Source organism: Sardina pilchardus, chromosome 1 (genome assembly GCF_963854185.1).
Source record: "Sardina pilchardus chromosome 1, fSarPil1.1, whole genome shotgun sequence".
Lineage (NCBI taxonomy): Eukaryota > Metazoa > Chordata > Actinopteri > Clupeiformes > Clupeidae > Sardina > Sardina pilchardus.
In genome coordinates this window covers 3237491-3256152 of record NC_084994.1, presented here as the reverse complement: position 1 = coordinate 3256152, position 18662 = coordinate 3237491, and the positions used below count along the sequence as shown (strand labels likewise).

The window sequence follows — 18662 nt, the reverse complement described above, 5'->3', positions numbered from 1 at the left end:
CTGTATTGGTCACAGGTGGGATAGGAATGATGAAATAGGAAGATGGACACACACTTACACACTCTATTACATGGTCACAGGTGGGGTAGGAATGATGAAATAGGAAGATGGACACACACTTACACACTCTATTACATGGTCACAGGTGGGGTAGGAATGATGAAATAGGAAGATGGACACACACTTACACACGCTATTACATGGTCACAGGTGGGATAGGAATGATAATAGGGAAATAGGAAGATGGAGAACTTCAGGATCCAATACACCAGATGTGTTTCATCGGACAGTGGCTATATTTGTGTGTGTGTATATGTCATTCCATTGTGACGTGTTTTGTCTGCTGTGTGTGTGTTGTGTGTGCAGATACTCGTGAGTTCACACTGGACCCCAACACAGTGAGCAGATATCTCCGTCTGTCTGAGGGGAACAGGAAGGTGACACATGCGGGGGAGAAGCAGCCGTATCCTGACCACCCAGACAGATTTACGGGCAACTTCTTTGCTGGATTGATCACCTGCCCCCAGGTGCTGAGCAGAGAGCCTCTGCCTGGACGCTGCTACTGGGAGTGGGAGTGGAGTGGGAGGGGCGTGTATGTGGGAGTGGCCTATACGAGCATGGGCAGGAGAGAATTCATTGGCTACTCTGCCAAGGCCTGGTGTCTGTACTGTTGCAGTGACGAATACGAAGCCTACCACAATTCCAATAGGACTGTCCCACCTGTCACCCCCGCAGACTCCAGGAGAGTAGGAGTGTATGTGGACCGTGAGGTCGGCACTCTGTCCTTCTACAGGGTCTCCTCTGATACTCTCACACACCTGCACACCTTCACCACCACATTCACTAGTGAGCCCCTACATGCAGCGTTTTATGTTTATCCTGACTCATCAGTGTCTCTGATTTAGATCACATGACACACACACACACACACACACACACAAATCGCAACATCAACAGGACATGATCTATTACAGTTACAGTATTGTTTACACACTAATAGTGCTGCCGCTAGTGACTCATTTTCGAATTAATAATCTTTCCACTAATTTTTCAATTAGTTGACTAATCTAAACGACTATTTCTTTTCTTAATCAATTAGTTGATTAATCTAAACGACTCTTTCTTTTCTTAATCTATTAGTTGACTAATCTAAACGACTATTTCTTTTCTTAATCAATTAGTTGACTAATCTAAACGACTTTCTTTTCTTAATCAAGTGTTTGTTATTTTGTTGTGTCCATTTTCTTTTGAACTCAACTGAAGGGCCAAAACATGACATATAGCCATAGATATAGATATGCTCATATCAATATCAGCCTACTTTCGTTAGAAGCTCATTAAGGCCTATGTAGCCTTTTAACATTGTAAGCACAGGCCTACTTATAGCATTTCCATTAGGCTATAGTACTGTAGTTGACATTATGGGCGTCATTCACCATACTTTACTCAGATGTATCCCCTAACTTAACTACCTGCTTGTGGTAAGTGTGTTCTGTGTTGTGAGTTAGTTAGGCTACTATCTGAGATGCGTTCCGCACGACACGTCAATTTATTTCGTTGTGTGTTAAAGACGCCGTCTCTTTAATGACGCGCACCTTGATTGTTGATAGCACGGGCGGCATCAAGTTAGTTTCAACAGTTTTATTTATCAATGAATGAACAACACGCCTTTGCGTTGTAAGTGTGAGACACTCTCTTCACTTTATTTATTGCAATTTCCACAATACCCTACCCACTAGAATAGAATAGAATAGAATAGAATATATCATTTTTTGATCCCGTGAGGGAAATTCAGTTCTCTGCATTTAACCCAATTTAACCGAATTAGTGAACACACAGTGAACGCTCCCCCCGCTCTGCCAAATAATGAATCGTGCTGAAAGCAGTCAGGCACGCAGGCTAGCTGCTGGTGTTTAAAACATTATTGGCAACAAGTTACTGCCTAAATTACACATCAAGTCTAAGTAGCCTGTGGAACATCCAAAGACAGTCATTGTGCTTCTCAACAGAATTAATAACATTACAGCCGTTAGAGACGGGACACCAGACATAAATAGGGGTCAATGGCAAAACGACTCGTCGACTAAAACAATAGCGTCAACTAATTTTCATACTCGATTATGTTGAATACGTCGACTAATCGCGGCAGCACGACACACTAAAGCTTCACTTGTCACTCAATTTTCTAAACAAGTCCTCTAACACCCCACTGCAAAAAGTAATATCTTACTTAAGTGGTATAATCTATATCAACATAAACAAATCTAGTTTGCATTGTTTTTTAGTACAAAGACACTTCCTTTGAACTGTCTTGTAAGATTATTTGGCTTAAAATAAGTCAAAATCCTCTTAAATTAAGACGTAAAAACAAGAAAATTTATCTGCCAATTGAACAAGAAAATGTTGCCTTAATTTAAGATCAGATTTAAGATTTAAGACAATTTATCTTAAATGTTAAGTCTCATCTTAAATTAAGGCAAACTAATTCTCAGTGTGAGGCAATTGAAAACTGTGTCAAACACACATTTAGCAGAATACCACACAAAAGTGCATTTTAAAATGCCCCATTCTGTGTCCAGTACACAGAATAACCCCCAGATAACCCTTCCTTCTGTGTGTGTGTGTGTGTGTGTGTGTGTGTGTGTGTGTGTGTGTGTGTGTGTGTGTGTGTGTGAGAGAGTTTGTGTGTGTGTGAGAGAGAGAGTTTGTGTGTGTGTGTGTGTGTGTGTGTGTGTGTGTGTGTGTGTGTGTGAGAGAGAGAGAGTTTGTGTGTGTGTGTGTGTGTGTGTGAGAGAGAGTTTGTGTGTGTGTGCGAGAGAGAGTTTGTGTGTGTGTGTGTGTGTGTGTGTGTGTGTGTGTGTGTGTGTGTGTGTGTGTGTGTGTGTGTGAGAGAGAGAGAGTTTGTGTGTGTGTGTGTGTGTGTGTGAGAGAGAGAGAGAGAGAGTTTGTGTGTATGTGTGTGTGTGTGTGAGAGAGAGAGAGTTTGTGTGTGTGTGTGTGTGTGAGAGAGAGTTTGTGTGAGTGTGTGTGTGTGTGTGTGTGTGAGAGAGAGAGAGTTTGTGTGTGTGTGTGTGTGTGTGTGTGTGTGTGTGTGTGTGTGTGTGTGTGTGTGTGTGTGTGTGTGTGCCCATTACTACTGGTCATAACCACCTTACATCTGCTATACATGAGGAATGAGGACTTGATAAGAATTAGTGCTGAATTCATGATGTGTCCTATAGATGTGTACATTACTAGTGCTGAATTCATGATGTGTCCTATGTGTACATTATTAGTGCTGAATTCATGATGTGTCCTATGTGTACATTATTAGTGCTGAATTCATGATGTGTCCTATGTGTACATTATTAGTGCTGAATTCATGATGTGTGCTATAGATGTGTACATTACTAGTGCTGAATTCATGATGTGTCCTATAGATGTGTACATTACTAGTGCTGAATTCATGATGTGTGCTATAGATGTGTACATTATTAGTGCTGAATTCATGATGTGTCCTATGTGTACATTATTAGTGCTGAATTCATGATGTGTGCTATGTGTACATTATTAGTGCTGAATTCATGATGTGTGCTATGTGTACATTATTAGTGCTGAATTCATGATGTGTCCTATGTGTACATTACTAGTGCTGAATTCATGATGTGTGCTATAGATGTGTACATTATTAGTGCTGAATTCATGATGTGTTCTATGTGTACATTGAATTAAAGATGCATACCAACCAACTTGATAAGAATTAGTGCTGAATTCATGATGTGTCCTATGTGTACATTGAATTAAAGATGCACACCAACCAACTTGATAAGAATTAGTGCTGAATTCATGATGTGTCCTATGTGTACATTATTAGTGCTGAATTCATGATGTGTCCTATGTGTACATTATTAGTGCTGAATTCATGATGTGTGCTATAGATGTGTACATTATTAGTGCTGAATTCATGATGTGTTCTATGTGTACATTACTAGTGCTGAATTCATGATGTGTCCTATGTGTACATTATTAGTACTGAATTCATGATGTGTCCTATGTGTACATTGAATTAAAGATGCATACCAACCAACTTGATAAGAATTAGTGCTGAATTCATGATGTATCCTATGTGTGCATTGAATTAAAGATGCATACCATTTGATCTGTTTTTGTTAACATTTTCTTTTCTTTTTATCCAACATGGGTAACACTTTACGGTGAGGGTACATGAATAAGCATGAACAACACATCAACTAAAGCATTAGGTACGTCATCATGATTTATGATTGCTCTAGCACAATCATAGAATAGAATAGAATAGAATAGAATAAAAGAGAATAGAATAGAATACTGTAGAATGGAATGGGATAGAATAGAATAAAAAAGAATGGAATAAAAGAGAATAGGTCTTTAATGTCATTGTCACAACAGCACCTACACCATGTTACTGTGTCTTTAAGCGACTGATATGAAGAGTTCAGATGCAAAAGCCTCTAAATCCACTTTTTGTCAAAAATGAGATAATGATGGTGAGTGAATGCTCTGGACATATAGTGTAAGTTACTTCAATAATTTAGCTTCAAACCTCACTAAATACCATTCTCTTCCTAGTCTGAAATATTGATTTGTAGGCGAAACCCTATAGGAGCCTGATACAAAATGCTCATTTAAAAGAAAAGTGGTCAGACGGATTTAGAGGCTTTTGCATCTGAACCCTTCATATCAATGCTGATGGATGGACTTCTAGAGCTCTCTTGTTATCTAAGCTGTAAAACCTTTTTACGACGACTTGTTACAGGAACACAACGTTCACTCTGAACAGTACAGGTGAAACATACCTAAGGAGGCTCAAATGATCACAAGGTAAGTGTGCTTACTTGTTTACTGTACTTTATATAGGAATTGATGTTTTTTTGAGTGTGTAGATACTTACTTTTTTCTGTAGTTGTATGATGTTATGAAGTACAAGAGTCTAAACTATAACTCCAAAGCAAGATCTTTTCAAAGATCGCAGGCTAACCAGGAAGAAGCTCTCAGCCAGGAATCGTGATATCATAGTTAGATATTACTGTGAGGAAGAAGCTCTCAGCCAGGAATCGTGATATCAGAGTTAGATATGACTTTAAGGCTGGCCAACAACATTTTCTCTGACCCCAACATCCTCCTAAATAGTGAATTCAAATTTGTTAGCATCAATATAGAGATCTGTGGTTTAGGACTGAACACATCTTTCATCTGTCTATACTGATTTCTTGTGTACAGAGATCTGTGGTTTAGGACTGAACACATCTTTCATCTGTCTATACTGATTTATTGTGTACAGAGATCTGTAGTTTAGGACTGAACACATCTTTCATCTGTCTATACTGATTTCTTGTGTACACTTCATTCATTAGTGTTGTGCTTGAGAGCAAAGATTAACGGGAGTCAAACTCCTTGTTTGTTTACGCAAACCTGGCCATTTAAGCTGGGTCTGATTCTGATCATACTGAAGAACTATCTAATCTGTGTAAATCTGGCCATTTAAGATGGGTCTGATTCTGATCATACTGAAGAACTATCTAATCTGTGCAAACCTGGCCATTTAAGCTGGGTCTGATTCTGATCATACTGAAGAACTATCTAATCTGTGTAAACCTGGCCATTTAAACTGGGTTTGATTCTGATCATACTGAAGAACTATCTAATCTGTGTAAACCTGGCCATTTAAGATGGGTCTGATTCTGATCATACTGAAGAACTATCTAATCTGTGCGAACCTGGCCATTTCAGATGGGTCTGATTCTGATCATACTGAAGAACTATCTAATCTGTGCAAACCTGGCCATTTAAGATGGGTCTGATTCTGATCATACTGAAGAACTATCTAATCTGTGTAAACCTGGCCATTTAAGCTGGGTCTGATTCTGATCATACTGAAGAACTATCTAATCTGTGCGAACCTGGCCATTTAAGCTGGGTCTGATTCTGATCATACTGAAGAACTATCTAATCTGTGCAAACCTGGCCATTTAAGCTGGGTCTGATTCTGATCATACTGAAGAACTATCTAATCTGTGCAAACCTGGCCATTTAAGATGGGTCTGATTCTGATCGTACTGAACTATCTAATCTGTGTAAACCTGGCCATTTAAGATGGGTCTGATTCTGATCATACTGAAGAACTATCTAATCTGTGTAAACCTGGCCATTTAAGATGGGTCTGATTCTGATCATACTGAAGAACTGTCTTGTCTGTGTGATGTCAATTTGAATGAACAATATGTGAGTGAAGAAGTATGCGGTAATCAGAGTATTACTGTAATACTGTCAGCCATATAATTAGATGCTCTTCACAACACGTGAGGCTGTCAAGGTAGATTCATGAGGCCAGCACTGTGTGTGTGTGTGTGTGTGTGTGTGTGTTTGTGTGTGTGTGTGTGTGTGTGTGTGTGTGTGTGTGTGTGTGTGTCTGGGAGAGTTAACATGGCTCAAGCTGGTTGGGTAGAAATTAGATAAATAGAAATAAGAGTTGGTTGGTTATAAATTAAAGACATAGAAATAAGAGTTTAGGTTTATCCAGGAGTTACAAATGCATGGTGTGTAAAAAAAGAACAAGCTATGCAATGTTCCATCTAAACATAATGGGCCTTCAAAGAATAAGTTAGGCTAAAGATTTGAAAACATTTGAAGTAGCCCTGCCCATTTCTCAGTGAAAGAAGGTTTGTGAAATTATACTGTATATACAGGCTGTTGCCTGTATGCATGTGCACCACACCTTATTCAGGATATCACCTCCAGCAGAATATGGACTTTGCACAGAACACGGTGTGCATGTAAATGTAATCATTGACAATAACAACTTGATCAGTTGCAGCAGGCTTTTCAAACAGACTTCAAAGCAGGACTCTTGGATGCATGTAAAAAAAAGTAGCACTATCGAACTCTGACACACTCTTTTATTTCCAACTGAGGGAAAATACCAGGGCAGCACAGAAGTTTTTGAGACTTAGTTTTTTAATGCAATGGTGCACAGCAAAAAGAGTAACGTTTCAATGTTGATGTGAACTCTGTAGGGAGTCTGTGTGACATTGGTGTGGTTTCTTGCTGTTTTTTTCAGCAGGGTACTCTTTTATTCTGTAAGGAGGTGTGATGTTGATGTGGTCTACTGTCCTTTCCTATCTAACTGTCCTAAAGCCATGTGAACTCTGAAACACTCTTTTATTCTGTAAGGAGGTGTGATGTTGATGTGGTCTACCATCCTTTCCTAACTAACTGTCCTAAAGCCATAACTCTGAAACACTCTTTTATTCTGTAAGGAGGTGTGATGTTGATTACTCTTTTATTCTGTAAGGAGGTGTGATGTTGATGCGGTCTATCATCCTTTCCTAACTAACTGTCCTAAAGCCATGTGAACTCTGAAACACCCTTTTATTCTGTAAGGAGGTGTGATGTTGATGTGGTCTATCATCCTTTCCTAACTAACTGTCCTAAAGCCACGTGAACTCTGAAACACTCTTTTATTCTGTAAGGAGGTGTGATGTTGATGTGGTCTATCATCCTTTCCTAACTAACTGTCCTAAAGCCTTGTGAACTCTGAAACACTCTTTTATTCTGTAAGGAGGTGTGATGTTGATGTGGTCTATCATCCTTTCCTAACTAACTGTCCTAAAGCCACGTGAACTCTAAAACACTCTTTTATTCTGTAAGGAGGTGTGATGTTGATGTGGTCTACCATCCTTTCCTAACTAACTGTCCTAAAGCCATGTGAACTGGGCTAGAGTGGCCAAAGCCCTCGATCAGCACTGAGGAATTGACTTTAGCCTATAGGCTCACACGCTAACGTTGATATTCAAAACACCCTCCATCAGCGCTGAGGAATTGACTTTAGCCTATAGGCTCACACGCTAACGTTGATATTCAAAACACCCTCCATCAGTACAGAGGAATTGACTTTAGCCTATAGGCTCACACGCTAACGTTGATATTCAGAAAGCCCTCGATCAGTGTTGAGGAATTGACTTTAGCCTATAGGCTCACACGCTAACGTTGATATTCAAAACGCCCTCCATCAGCACTGAGGAATTGACTTTAGCCTATAGGCTCACACGCTAACGTTGCTATTCAAAACGTATCTAAGAGTGCTCATCAATGTGTGATAAGCAGGCATTAATATTGTGCACTTCATAGGATTCCTTCAGTAAAATAACAATGAAGGAGCACAAAGGCAAATGGGTCATTCCGTGTGAAATCACCCAATTTCACCTAATCTCTGGGTCATTCCGTGTGAAATCACCCCATTTCACCCAATCTCTGGGTCATTCCATGTGAAATCACCCCAATTCACCCAATCTCTGGGTCATTCCGTGTGAAATCACCCCATTTCACCCAATCTCTGAAAAAAGTCAGAATAAAAATGCACAGGTGTTTGTAGACCAAAACTATGCATACATCTTAAATAGTATATCTGTAGAAGTAGTCATTGCAAAACTACAGCAATTTTAAACTTCATGTCATTTTCAGCGTTGTGGTGAACACTCCTTTTTGTTCAACTTCCAACATCATTGGCTCTTTTGTATTTCACACACATTAGATGACAGTATTGGCTCTTCTGTAGTTCACACACATTAGATGGCAGTATTGACTCTGTTGTAGTTCACACACATTAGATGACATTATTGGCTCTGTTGTAGTTCACACACATTAGATGACATTATTGGCTCTTTTGTAGTTCACACACATTAGGAGGTGTTCACACGAGGAGGTTTTTATTTTCAGAAAACACTTGACCTGGGTAGTTTTTTTAAAGATAGAAAGCCGACAGGTTTTTTTTATTCCCCCAAAACAGCACCGAACGTTAATTTGAATTCCCATGACAACTGCCATTCTAGAGCACAAGTACCGTTACGTTCATTGCTACTGGTTAGCTTAGCTTGCCAGGTGAGCGGATGAAAACTGAAAATTAATTCTAACAATTATGGCCCAAAATCCCACCAATCGACCTCCAGATGGTCTCCTTATGGTAAATGTTGTGGTATAAGTTGTTGGTCATGTCGTATAGCTCTACATGTTCACTCACAAGAACAACTAGCTGTTCGGCTGGCATCTTTTTTCTTTGTTTTGGTCGCCATTTTTTTTTTCTGAAAAAAGAATGTTCAATAAAGTTTCAATATGACGCAAACTCTCGTTTATTGGTCAGCTGTCAAAAAAACACTTGACGCGGGGTGTTTTTTCTTGGAGAGTAGAAATTTCTCAACTTGAAAACCACCCGGGGTAGGTGGAAAAAAACGCCGGTGGCGGTGGTTTAAAAAGCGCCCAGTACCTTTTTTAAGAAAACCTCTCTGTATCATAGGAATATAATGTGAAACAGCCACCCGCAACCGGTGAAAAATCATCCTCGTGTGAACACGCCCTTAGATGGCAGTTTATCATCCAGCAAAATGTGTTATTGTGACAAGCCTAGAGGCAAGCAGGTGTGTGTGCAATGTAGTGACCCATGAAACAAGACGTAAAGCTGCATATGTCTCATGTCCATTCCCAGAGAGACTCTCCCACTGCTGCTAGGATGAGTGTCTCTCAGGAGAGAGAGGAGGCTGCAGGTCCCAGTAAAACACCCAGACCAGAGTCTGCAGCACACAGCTGTGTGCAACAAAGCAGCAAAGCAACACACTCTGATGGAGGGTAAGTGAATCCACAGATGCAGTACACATCATAGCTGCCCCCACACCCTCTCTGTTCTCTGGTGCATTGGTGCCTCATTGTCTGTGTTTGGAATCATTTGGTGCCTGTCTGTGTTGGCAGTAAACTTGTAAACTGCACAAATGAATCCACATGTTCATGGGAGCAGCAGTAGAAAGAGAATTCAATAGCAATAGTGGACATTAGTAGACATTAGATAATACCATCACTGCTAGTTGCCTACACTGCTGTGGACCTTTTGGAGTTGTGTGTTTGTGTGTGTGTATGTGTGTGTGTATGTGTGTGAGTGAGTGTGTGTGTGTGTGTGTGTGTGTGTGTGTGTGTGTGTGTGTGTGTGTGTGTAGTGCGGCAGTTCCCCACCAAAATGCTAGAAGTAGCAAACTCCATCTGCCATGTTTTCATTGAAATGTAATGGGCCAGATTCTGTACAGACAAATAGACAAACTATTTGCCTTGTTATTCTAACAAAAACAATGTCTGTGATATACTGTATGTGGCATCTGACATCCAGCTTATATTAGCAACACACACACACACACACACACACACACACACACACACACACACACACACACACACACAGACACACTGAAGAGATAACATGGATAAGGTGAAAGGTGAATGCAAGAAGGTATAACTTCTCACCCATGTCAAAGTAAAAGTCTAACCTCTCCCTATATGATGGACACCATGTAGATCTGTATGTGTTTAGAAAACAACAACATATGCTTATTTACTCAGTGAGTTGATGTTGATGAGTTTCTTGTGTCTCCTTATGTAACCAGCCCACAGACCCACAGACCTCCATCTCCAGTGCCCAGCTGTGTGTCCATGAAGAGTGATGCGTCCATGGGTGTGATGCCCAAATTCAGCAGTGAACCAGTTCCATCAGGTCTAGAGTGAGTAGTTATCAGTCTGTAGGCATGTCAGTCACAAGTAAAGGCCTAATCCAGTCATGTTATTTAGCAGTAGTACGTAGCTCTTTTTTACACGCACACACACACACACACACACACACACACACACACACTATCTCTCTCTCTCTCTCTCTCTCTCTCTCTCTCTCACTCTCTCTCTTAAGAAATATCATCAATAACATTAAAGGTGAATGCAAGGAGGTATAACTTCTCATTCATGTCAAAGTAAAGGTCTAGCATCTCCCTAAATTATGTACACCATGTAGATCTGTATGTGTTTACAAAACAACATATGCTTACTCAGTGAGTTGATGTTAATCAGTTTCATGTGTCTCCTTATGTAACCAGCCCACAGACACACAGACCTCCATCTCCAGTGCCCAGCTGTGTGTCCATGAAGAGTGAGAAGTCCATGGGTGTGATGCCCCAATTCAGCAGTGAACCACTTCCATCAGGTCTAGAGTGAGTAGCTATCAGCCTGTAGACATGTCAGTCACATGTAATTTAGTTATCAGTCTGTAGGCATGTCAGTCACATGTAATTCTACATACAGACAGACACTGACACAACAATAAAAGTGAAAGCAAAAGCTCATAGCTTTGCATCTGTGAGAAAGTGAAGGTCTAATCCAGTCACATCATTTAGTGGTAGTATGTAGCTTTCTTCACACACACACTGCTTTGGATCCTAACACAGGAGAAGAGATTTACAGATTCAAACATGGATGGAAGTTTGTTACACGCTTAAACAGGTCTGATTAAGCACAGAATGCTTTGTACTATTCATTGTGTTATAGACATGACAGTGTCGTCTCCAAATGGTTACACTACCTACAGTATAGTTGCAGAAATGGGACAGTCATTTGCTGGGTTTTTTTTTTCTCAATTGGCTAAAGCCTACCTTACATTGACAGACTTTGCAAAGATTTGGAAAAGATTTTTGAAAGAATACAGTCTCAGACCCTCTCACATCTAAAGACAATTCATTGAGTTTTTAGTCACAGTCTAGTCACAGGCCAGTCTCAGATTAGGATTTTGCAAAGACTGTGGGTCACTATTTACAAGACTGCTGCTAGATTCCTTCAAATTATTTCCATCGTGCACTAGGCTACACGTCATCATTAACAGGAACTCACATGATGGCCTACTCATATCAAAGTATTTTTTTCGCGTTTCTGCAGCATTGTTTGATGTGTGACATCACTAACAGATATAGAGTTGTTCTGTCACGTAGAATAGCCGACTAATAAATTATAAGAAATTAAATAACAAATAATCATATAGGCTACAGCCTTCCTGTTTCGTGTTCGACCAGAGTCACTATTGGTTTTTAATGTTCACGTCACTATTTGCATGAGCCACGACTGAAAAGACTTCCGATAATATCAAACATGTTTGATATTGTCATAACGGCAAAACTAGAAAAATATTCACTCCGACGGACTTAAAACCGCTAAGATTGGCACCTTACACTAAACGATTTAGATGACGGTAGCGCGCCGAGATTCTAGTACAACTCCCAAGATTTCCGAAATCATGTCAACTAGCAGAGGTACAATTTTAACAGTTGAATGACACTATTGAAACTAGTGGCTTTAGTGGACTGTATCTAGGTGAGGTCCGTGTGTAGCAGTGTCGCTTTGGCGTGTCGGTAAGAACACTTCTTGAGACTGGAATGCAGTTAGCTGTTTTAATGCAAATATTCAGGCAGCACAGTAATACACAGGGGTCAGATGAGGCACCACCGGTATAAAGCTGAGGAACTTCACACACATTGTGGTTTTATCTTCTTAATTATTTAAATGAATTGTGAAATAGAAATTGTGGTCTAAAAGGAAAGACAGAAATAATATCTTGGTTGGCATAAATGACACCATTCACTTACTTTACACAAATAAACATACATATGAAACCTATGAAACGTCTCTGTGTAATGTATTAAATATTTCAAGTTCTTGGATCAATATGTTACCAAACACGTATACAGGATGAAATGCACATTGCTAGGCGTTCACTTAAGGTGCTAATGGGCAGCAATCACGTGCACAAAGAATGCTTCACGGAGATAACAGCAATCACGTTAACATACGAATCTGGATGCTATCTGCTATACAACTTGAACACATTTGGATGCTAACTGTTAACGTTAGACTTCAAACACAATTGCATTAACCTAGACCTAGGCATCATTTACATTTGCATATGGCTATGAGCTAACCAAAAAGATTGTATGACAAACGAACTTTCTATAGTAAGGAATGCTTTCTAATGAACAAAGGAATCAACTTACAGTTCGTCATGGACGCACAATCTCTACTTAGACTCAACGGTAAGTAAATTATAAAGTTGTAAACTGCTAAGCTAGTTACTACACAGATGTAACAATCTGGAACAACGTCGGAAATCTTCTACTTGCTGAATCACCCGCGAACTGTCTGTAGCCTACAACTTGCACGTCATGCGCGTGCGCAAGTGCAGGGCTTTCAGTCTCTATCAGTGGCCTTCTTAACATAGCCGCCCCCACATTTGGTAACAAATGTGATCTTCTAGAAAGGCCCACGAATCCTCACTCCAGTCACTGTCCGCCGCCATCGTCGTCCGGGATCTCAGGTAGAACGATGAGACGGACAATGGGTCTGGTGTACACTTTATCCTTGATCTGTACCTTCGCTGTCCTAACATGGTTGTCAGGGCCTGGATACACCTCTACCACCTTCCCAATTTGCCAGAGGGTACGTGGTATCTGTGGGTCCACCATCATGACTACAGAGCCCACTGTGAGGTCAGGAGCTGGAGACGTCCATTTCCCTCTCCTCTGCAGGCCAGGTAAGTAGTTCTTCACGAAAGCAGTCCAGAATCTATCTGCTAGGACTTGAGAGTGCCTCCACCTCCGACGTCCAAGGAGCTCTGATTGTGGATAAACCACCTGAGGCAGTGCGCTGTCAGGCCGCCCCAGTAGCAAGCAATTGGGTGTCACCGGATCCAAGTCAGCTATGTTTGCAGAAACATAGCCTAGTGGTTTGGAGTTGAGTATTGACTCAATCTCAATGAGGACGGTTCGGAGCACCTCTTCACTCACAGTCTGAGAGCCAATGGTGGTGTATAAGGCAGTCTTGACCGAGCGAATTTCGCGCTCCCATGCACCACCAAAGTGGGGAGCAGCAGGTGGATTATAGTGGAATGAAATTTGTTGCTCGGCAAGATGGTGCTGGACATCAGGGCTTATGTTGGAGAAGGCTTCCTTCAACTCTTTCTCTCCTCCTCGGAAGTTGGTTCCTTGGTCCGAGTATAGCCCGGCTGGCTTGCCCCGCCGGGCTATGAACCTCCGTAGAGCCATCAGGAAGGAGTCAAGGTCAATTGAGGTTAACACATCTATATGTACCGCTCTGGTGGTAAGGCACTTAAAAAGTATCCCCCATCTTTTCTCTGTTCTTCGTCCCAGTTTTACCACGAGCGGACCAAAGCAGTCGATGCCACAGGAGTAGAAAGCAGGCTTAAACAACCTGAGCCGAGCTGGTGGCAGGTCGGCCATCTTCTGGACAGCTGGCTTCGATCTCCATCGACAACACTCCAGACACTTTCGTTGGTGGCTCTTCACTGCCTCACGGCCTCTCAAGATCCACACTCTGCGCCTCAATTCAGCGAATACTCGCTCAGGTCCAGGATGGCAAAGTTTTGAGTCATACTCCTGAATGAGCAACTTAGTAGAAGGGTGGCCTGGATCAAGCACAATGGGGTGAACTGTTTCTGGATCCAGTCCCTCCACTCTGCGGAGTCGCCCTCCTACTCTGATGACCAAATGGGTTGAGTCAAACTCAGGTGACAGGCAAAGAAGACGGCTACTGGATGCTACAGGTTTACCTGCCTTGAGAAGCTCGTAGTCACTGGCAAAACTGTGTTGCTGTGCCTTCTGGAATGCCAGCATTTCTGCGGCTTGATACATACTGGCCGCAATTGACCTTTCGCCAGCGTTTGATTGACAGACAATCTGACCAATCAGAACGCTTCTAATACCGAGCTCATGGATGTCCGACGTTCTGTCCGACATCACAGCAACAACACAGCTGTTAACCTTTCATTTACTGTCTCAGCTTATTCGGTTTCCCCCCTCCGAAATGGTCAAACGGTGTTATGGCACTTGCAACAATGACTACAGATACAAGGACTGGGTTGAAAACGTCGATTAAGTCCCTTTTCCGAAAACAAAAATAGAAAAATGTTTACGTTGGATAAAGTTATGCGGACGACCACATCAACAGCTGAACGTCAACACATTAAGAAATCACGGCAGAGCTAGCTGCTACTAGAAACATTTCTACGTTTGCTCAAAGGTAAGTCGTTTCAATTCTATATCGATGTAGGACAGATTAATGTTTTTGTACATCACGGTGTGGCATTAAGGTAAACGCGAACATTATAGTTACTTGTTAGCGCTAGTTGTAGCTAACTAGCTGCTAGAAGCTATAGCTGCTAGACGGTTGCTGTTACTAACGTTATGGATATGTCCTAACAACGCCAGCGTTAACTTTAAACTTAGGCTATCGCTTGTATCGTCAGAACTGTAAAGTTGTATTTTTGTTTTAACGATAACCATTAGATATTGGATTTTAGCTCATTCAAATGTCTGCGTAATTCACTAAAACAGGTTAGCGACTTAATCTAAACGTGTCAGCAGTAATCTCCCAGCTACTGTAGGCTACCATGGCAGTAAAACTGTAGCCTACACTGATTTTAAAGCTTTGTGAGTTGCAAAGCAAGTTGGTGTGGGATATTTTATATGTGTGGTTCTTTACCATGTAAACTCAGTATTTCTATCATCTTTCACCAGCACTTTGTTGAAGGCAAAGCGACCCAAGACCACCCTGATCCTCTGCAGCATCACCTTGCATTATGATCACCCATCATCTGTAAGGCGCCCACCACAGCTGCGAAGAAAGCCACAGCCCCCCAGCAAGAGTGCCACTAGGCTAGGCCTACTGAGACCATAAGGTAAAGGATGTCTTTCAACTTAAATGAAATTAAGAACGGACATGCAATGACAGATGATTTCTTTATTAAAGATACTGTGGTACAAATCTCAGTCACATACTGTTAACAGTAACAGTTATGGATATATCCATCTGCATAGGGTCATCATGGAGCATCAGGACCCTACTCCACACGCCCTGGACACTACTCTACACACCCTGGACACTACTCCACACGCCCTGGACCCTACTCTACACACCCAGGAAGCTACTCCACACACCCTAGACCCTACTCCACACACCCAGGACACTACTCCCCACACCCTGAACTGTGCTATTTAAAGCTTTTGCCTGTTGCATGAACACATTTAGCAAAACTTCGCTCACTGTGCCAAAACTCTACACACAATAATAACGCAACACTAGAAAATATACCTTTCATATCTGTCAAATTGAAACTGTCAGTATGTAAACTCTGCTATCAAAACCTAACAATCCTTTGTCAAAATAAAACTCTGGTGACAAAATGAAACACTATACTTTATATAAAACATATTTGCTTGAATACATTTTGCAAAACTTCGCTCATTGTGCCACAACTCTACACACAAGTAAACATCAAACAACGCTGGGAAATATTAGCCTACTATTCACATCAGCATTCACAATGGCTAAACTGAGGGCTTTTTGTAGCTGGCTGATTGGTGTTCAGTTTTGCAAGTAAGTGCCTTCAAGTGTGTATAAAGGAGTAAGTGTGTTGCAGAGGTGCATGTTTGAGATATGGCAACAACACTTCAAGTTGTGTTACTTTAGTTTAAGCATGGGTCTACAGTGTTCAAGCAATGGGCAAAAGCTGTAAATTACACATTGTGTACATATATTGACTTAAGAAACGCAAACACCTTTATAATTTATTTATGTATATTGTTGGTCATGCCTGTGTTTTTAAATGGCCCTTGGTCTGACATTAAAAATGATACTCTTCAACAACATGTGGCTCTGTTTTCTTTACAGTAATGTCATGTTGCAAACCTAATTTAAACGCGGGATGCCACCTCTGCATTAACGTTGTGCATATTGTGTTCATTGATAATACCTATTGTCTACAAACTTGGCCATTTCGGGGCGCCTTTTCCTCTGAAGATCGAACGGTTTGGAAATAACCATTTGTGAGACGGGTTCTGATCATATTTTTTCTCCACGTGGCTTGTCCCATTGCTTGGGCATACTTGTCGAAGACAGTTGGGACATCTTTTATGCCACTTATTTTCCACTGTTCGAGTTGGTATAACACGGCAATGACACGAGAGCAGCTGCCATCACCACTGAAACAAAATCGTTATGCATTGACGCTCATTAGGCTATGCGTGACATAGCCTGCGATACTTATGACAGGATAGTCAGCAGACGCCTACAGTTAGTTTAAGCTAATATCAACGTATGTATGTACTACTACCCTTGTTGACACTTTTAGTGCGAATCCGCCAACTAGACGAGCGTCAGATTTTCTTTGGCTGGGATAAACTTCTCCCCTAACGCTGATTGTGCATGTAACGTTAAAGTTGTGCCCACATACTGTACATTGTCAGAAAGGTTCTGCTTCAATCATGATACACACATTTATTCTGACACTTTAGATCTTTTATATTTCAATAGAAATACATTATCTGACAATGTAAACAAATATGCTGCTAGGCCGTTAAGAGTTAGCTAGCCGCTAGTAAGACTATCGACAAAAATCAGCTGATGTCGGACAGAATGTCGGACTTGACAGCAGAATTCTCCCACAATACAGGGGGGCGTAATTAGAACGCTCCTGGCGAAAGGTCAATTGGTCCAGACAGGCCGGCCGCCCCGTGAAGCTCTTGCGCTAGCGATTCCACAAGGTCTTTCCAGGTCTTAAATGTAGGCCCGTCTGTTCCTGTTGCGTCAGAAGTGTGCAGCCCACAGAAGGTAGAACGCTTGAACTCTGTGGCATCCTCTACCACTGAGTCATTAGATGGAGAAAGAATCGGCCACTTGTCAGGTGGTAACTTCAGGAAGTCTGGTCCTTCACTCCATCTGTTGGGTTGAACTAACTCTTGCAGGGTTTTGCCCCTAGTGAGGTCATCGGCCGGATTCAGGGATGACTCAATGTATCGCCAGGCTTTGAGGTCAGTAAGCTCTTGTATTTCCGCCACTCTGGTGCCGACGAAAACTTTGAAGCGGCATGACTCCGAGTGGAGCCATGTCAGGACTGTTGTTGAGTCGCTCCAAAGGACAAGGTGGCGGATGTCAAAGGTGAGCTCACCTTTCAACAGCTTTGCCAACTGTGCCCCGGTCACTGCGGCACACAGCTCCAGCCTGGGAATTGAAGTCTGTTTCCTAGGTGCAACTCGTGAGCGAGCAAGGAGAAAGGCAACATGAATCGTGCCTCTGGAATCTTCAGACCTAAGGTAGGTGACGGCCCCGTAGGCCTTTTCGGACGCATCACAAAATATGTGAATGTCTCTCTGGGTGTCTGGATGATCCATGTCTGCTGGTGTGTAACATCTCGGTAGCTGCACATGAGGTAGGTGTTCAAGCTCGCATTCCCAACTTTGCCAAGCTGTCAGCAGGTCTTCAGGGAGATTTGGATCATCCCAATCCCTTTGCTGGTCCCATAGCCGCTGAACCAGTATCTTCGCCCGTGTAGTATAGGGAAGTATGAACCCAAGTGGGTCATACTGGCTGGCTAACACACGGTAGATGTTGCGCATGGTGGTCTGATCGTAGGTTACTGTTCTGTGCTTGTAGCTGAAGGTATCGGCACCACAATGCCAGATTAGGCCTAGCGTTGATTCAGGTGCTTCGCCCTTGTCATGTGCCAGCCACAGTTCCAGCTTGTCGGACCTGGCCTCAGCAGGTAGGTGGTTTATGACCTCAGGCTGGTTACTGGCCCACTGTCGGACTTCGAATCCTCCAGAGGCAAGGAGGCTTCTGAGATTGTCAATCAGTTGCTTTGCTTCTCTGGCAGACGGCAGGCTCTGCAAACAGTTGTCGACATAAAAGCACCTCTCTATGGAGAACCGCTCCATGCTGTTGGGACCGCTGTGGTTGAAGACATGCTGCTGTAGCGCATAGGTAGCACAACACGGGCTACAGGT

The 18662-nt window shown here is 42.0% G+C and overlaps 1 protein-coding gene across 1 annotated transcript in view; it reads left to right on the top strand.

Moving 5' to 3' along the window:
* The window catches only part of LOC134076059 (stonustoxin subunit alpha-like), a 2130-nt gene extending 1225 nt beyond the window's left edge, over nucleotides 1–905 (top strand). The window contains exon 2 of the mRNA XM_062531097.1: nucleotides 367–905. Coding sequence (XP_062387081.1) covers nucleotides 367–905 — 539 coding nt within the window. The remainder of the gene's footprint in view (nucleotides 1–366) is intronic.
* The last annotated feature ends 17757 nt before the right edge of the window (nucleotides 906–18662 follow it).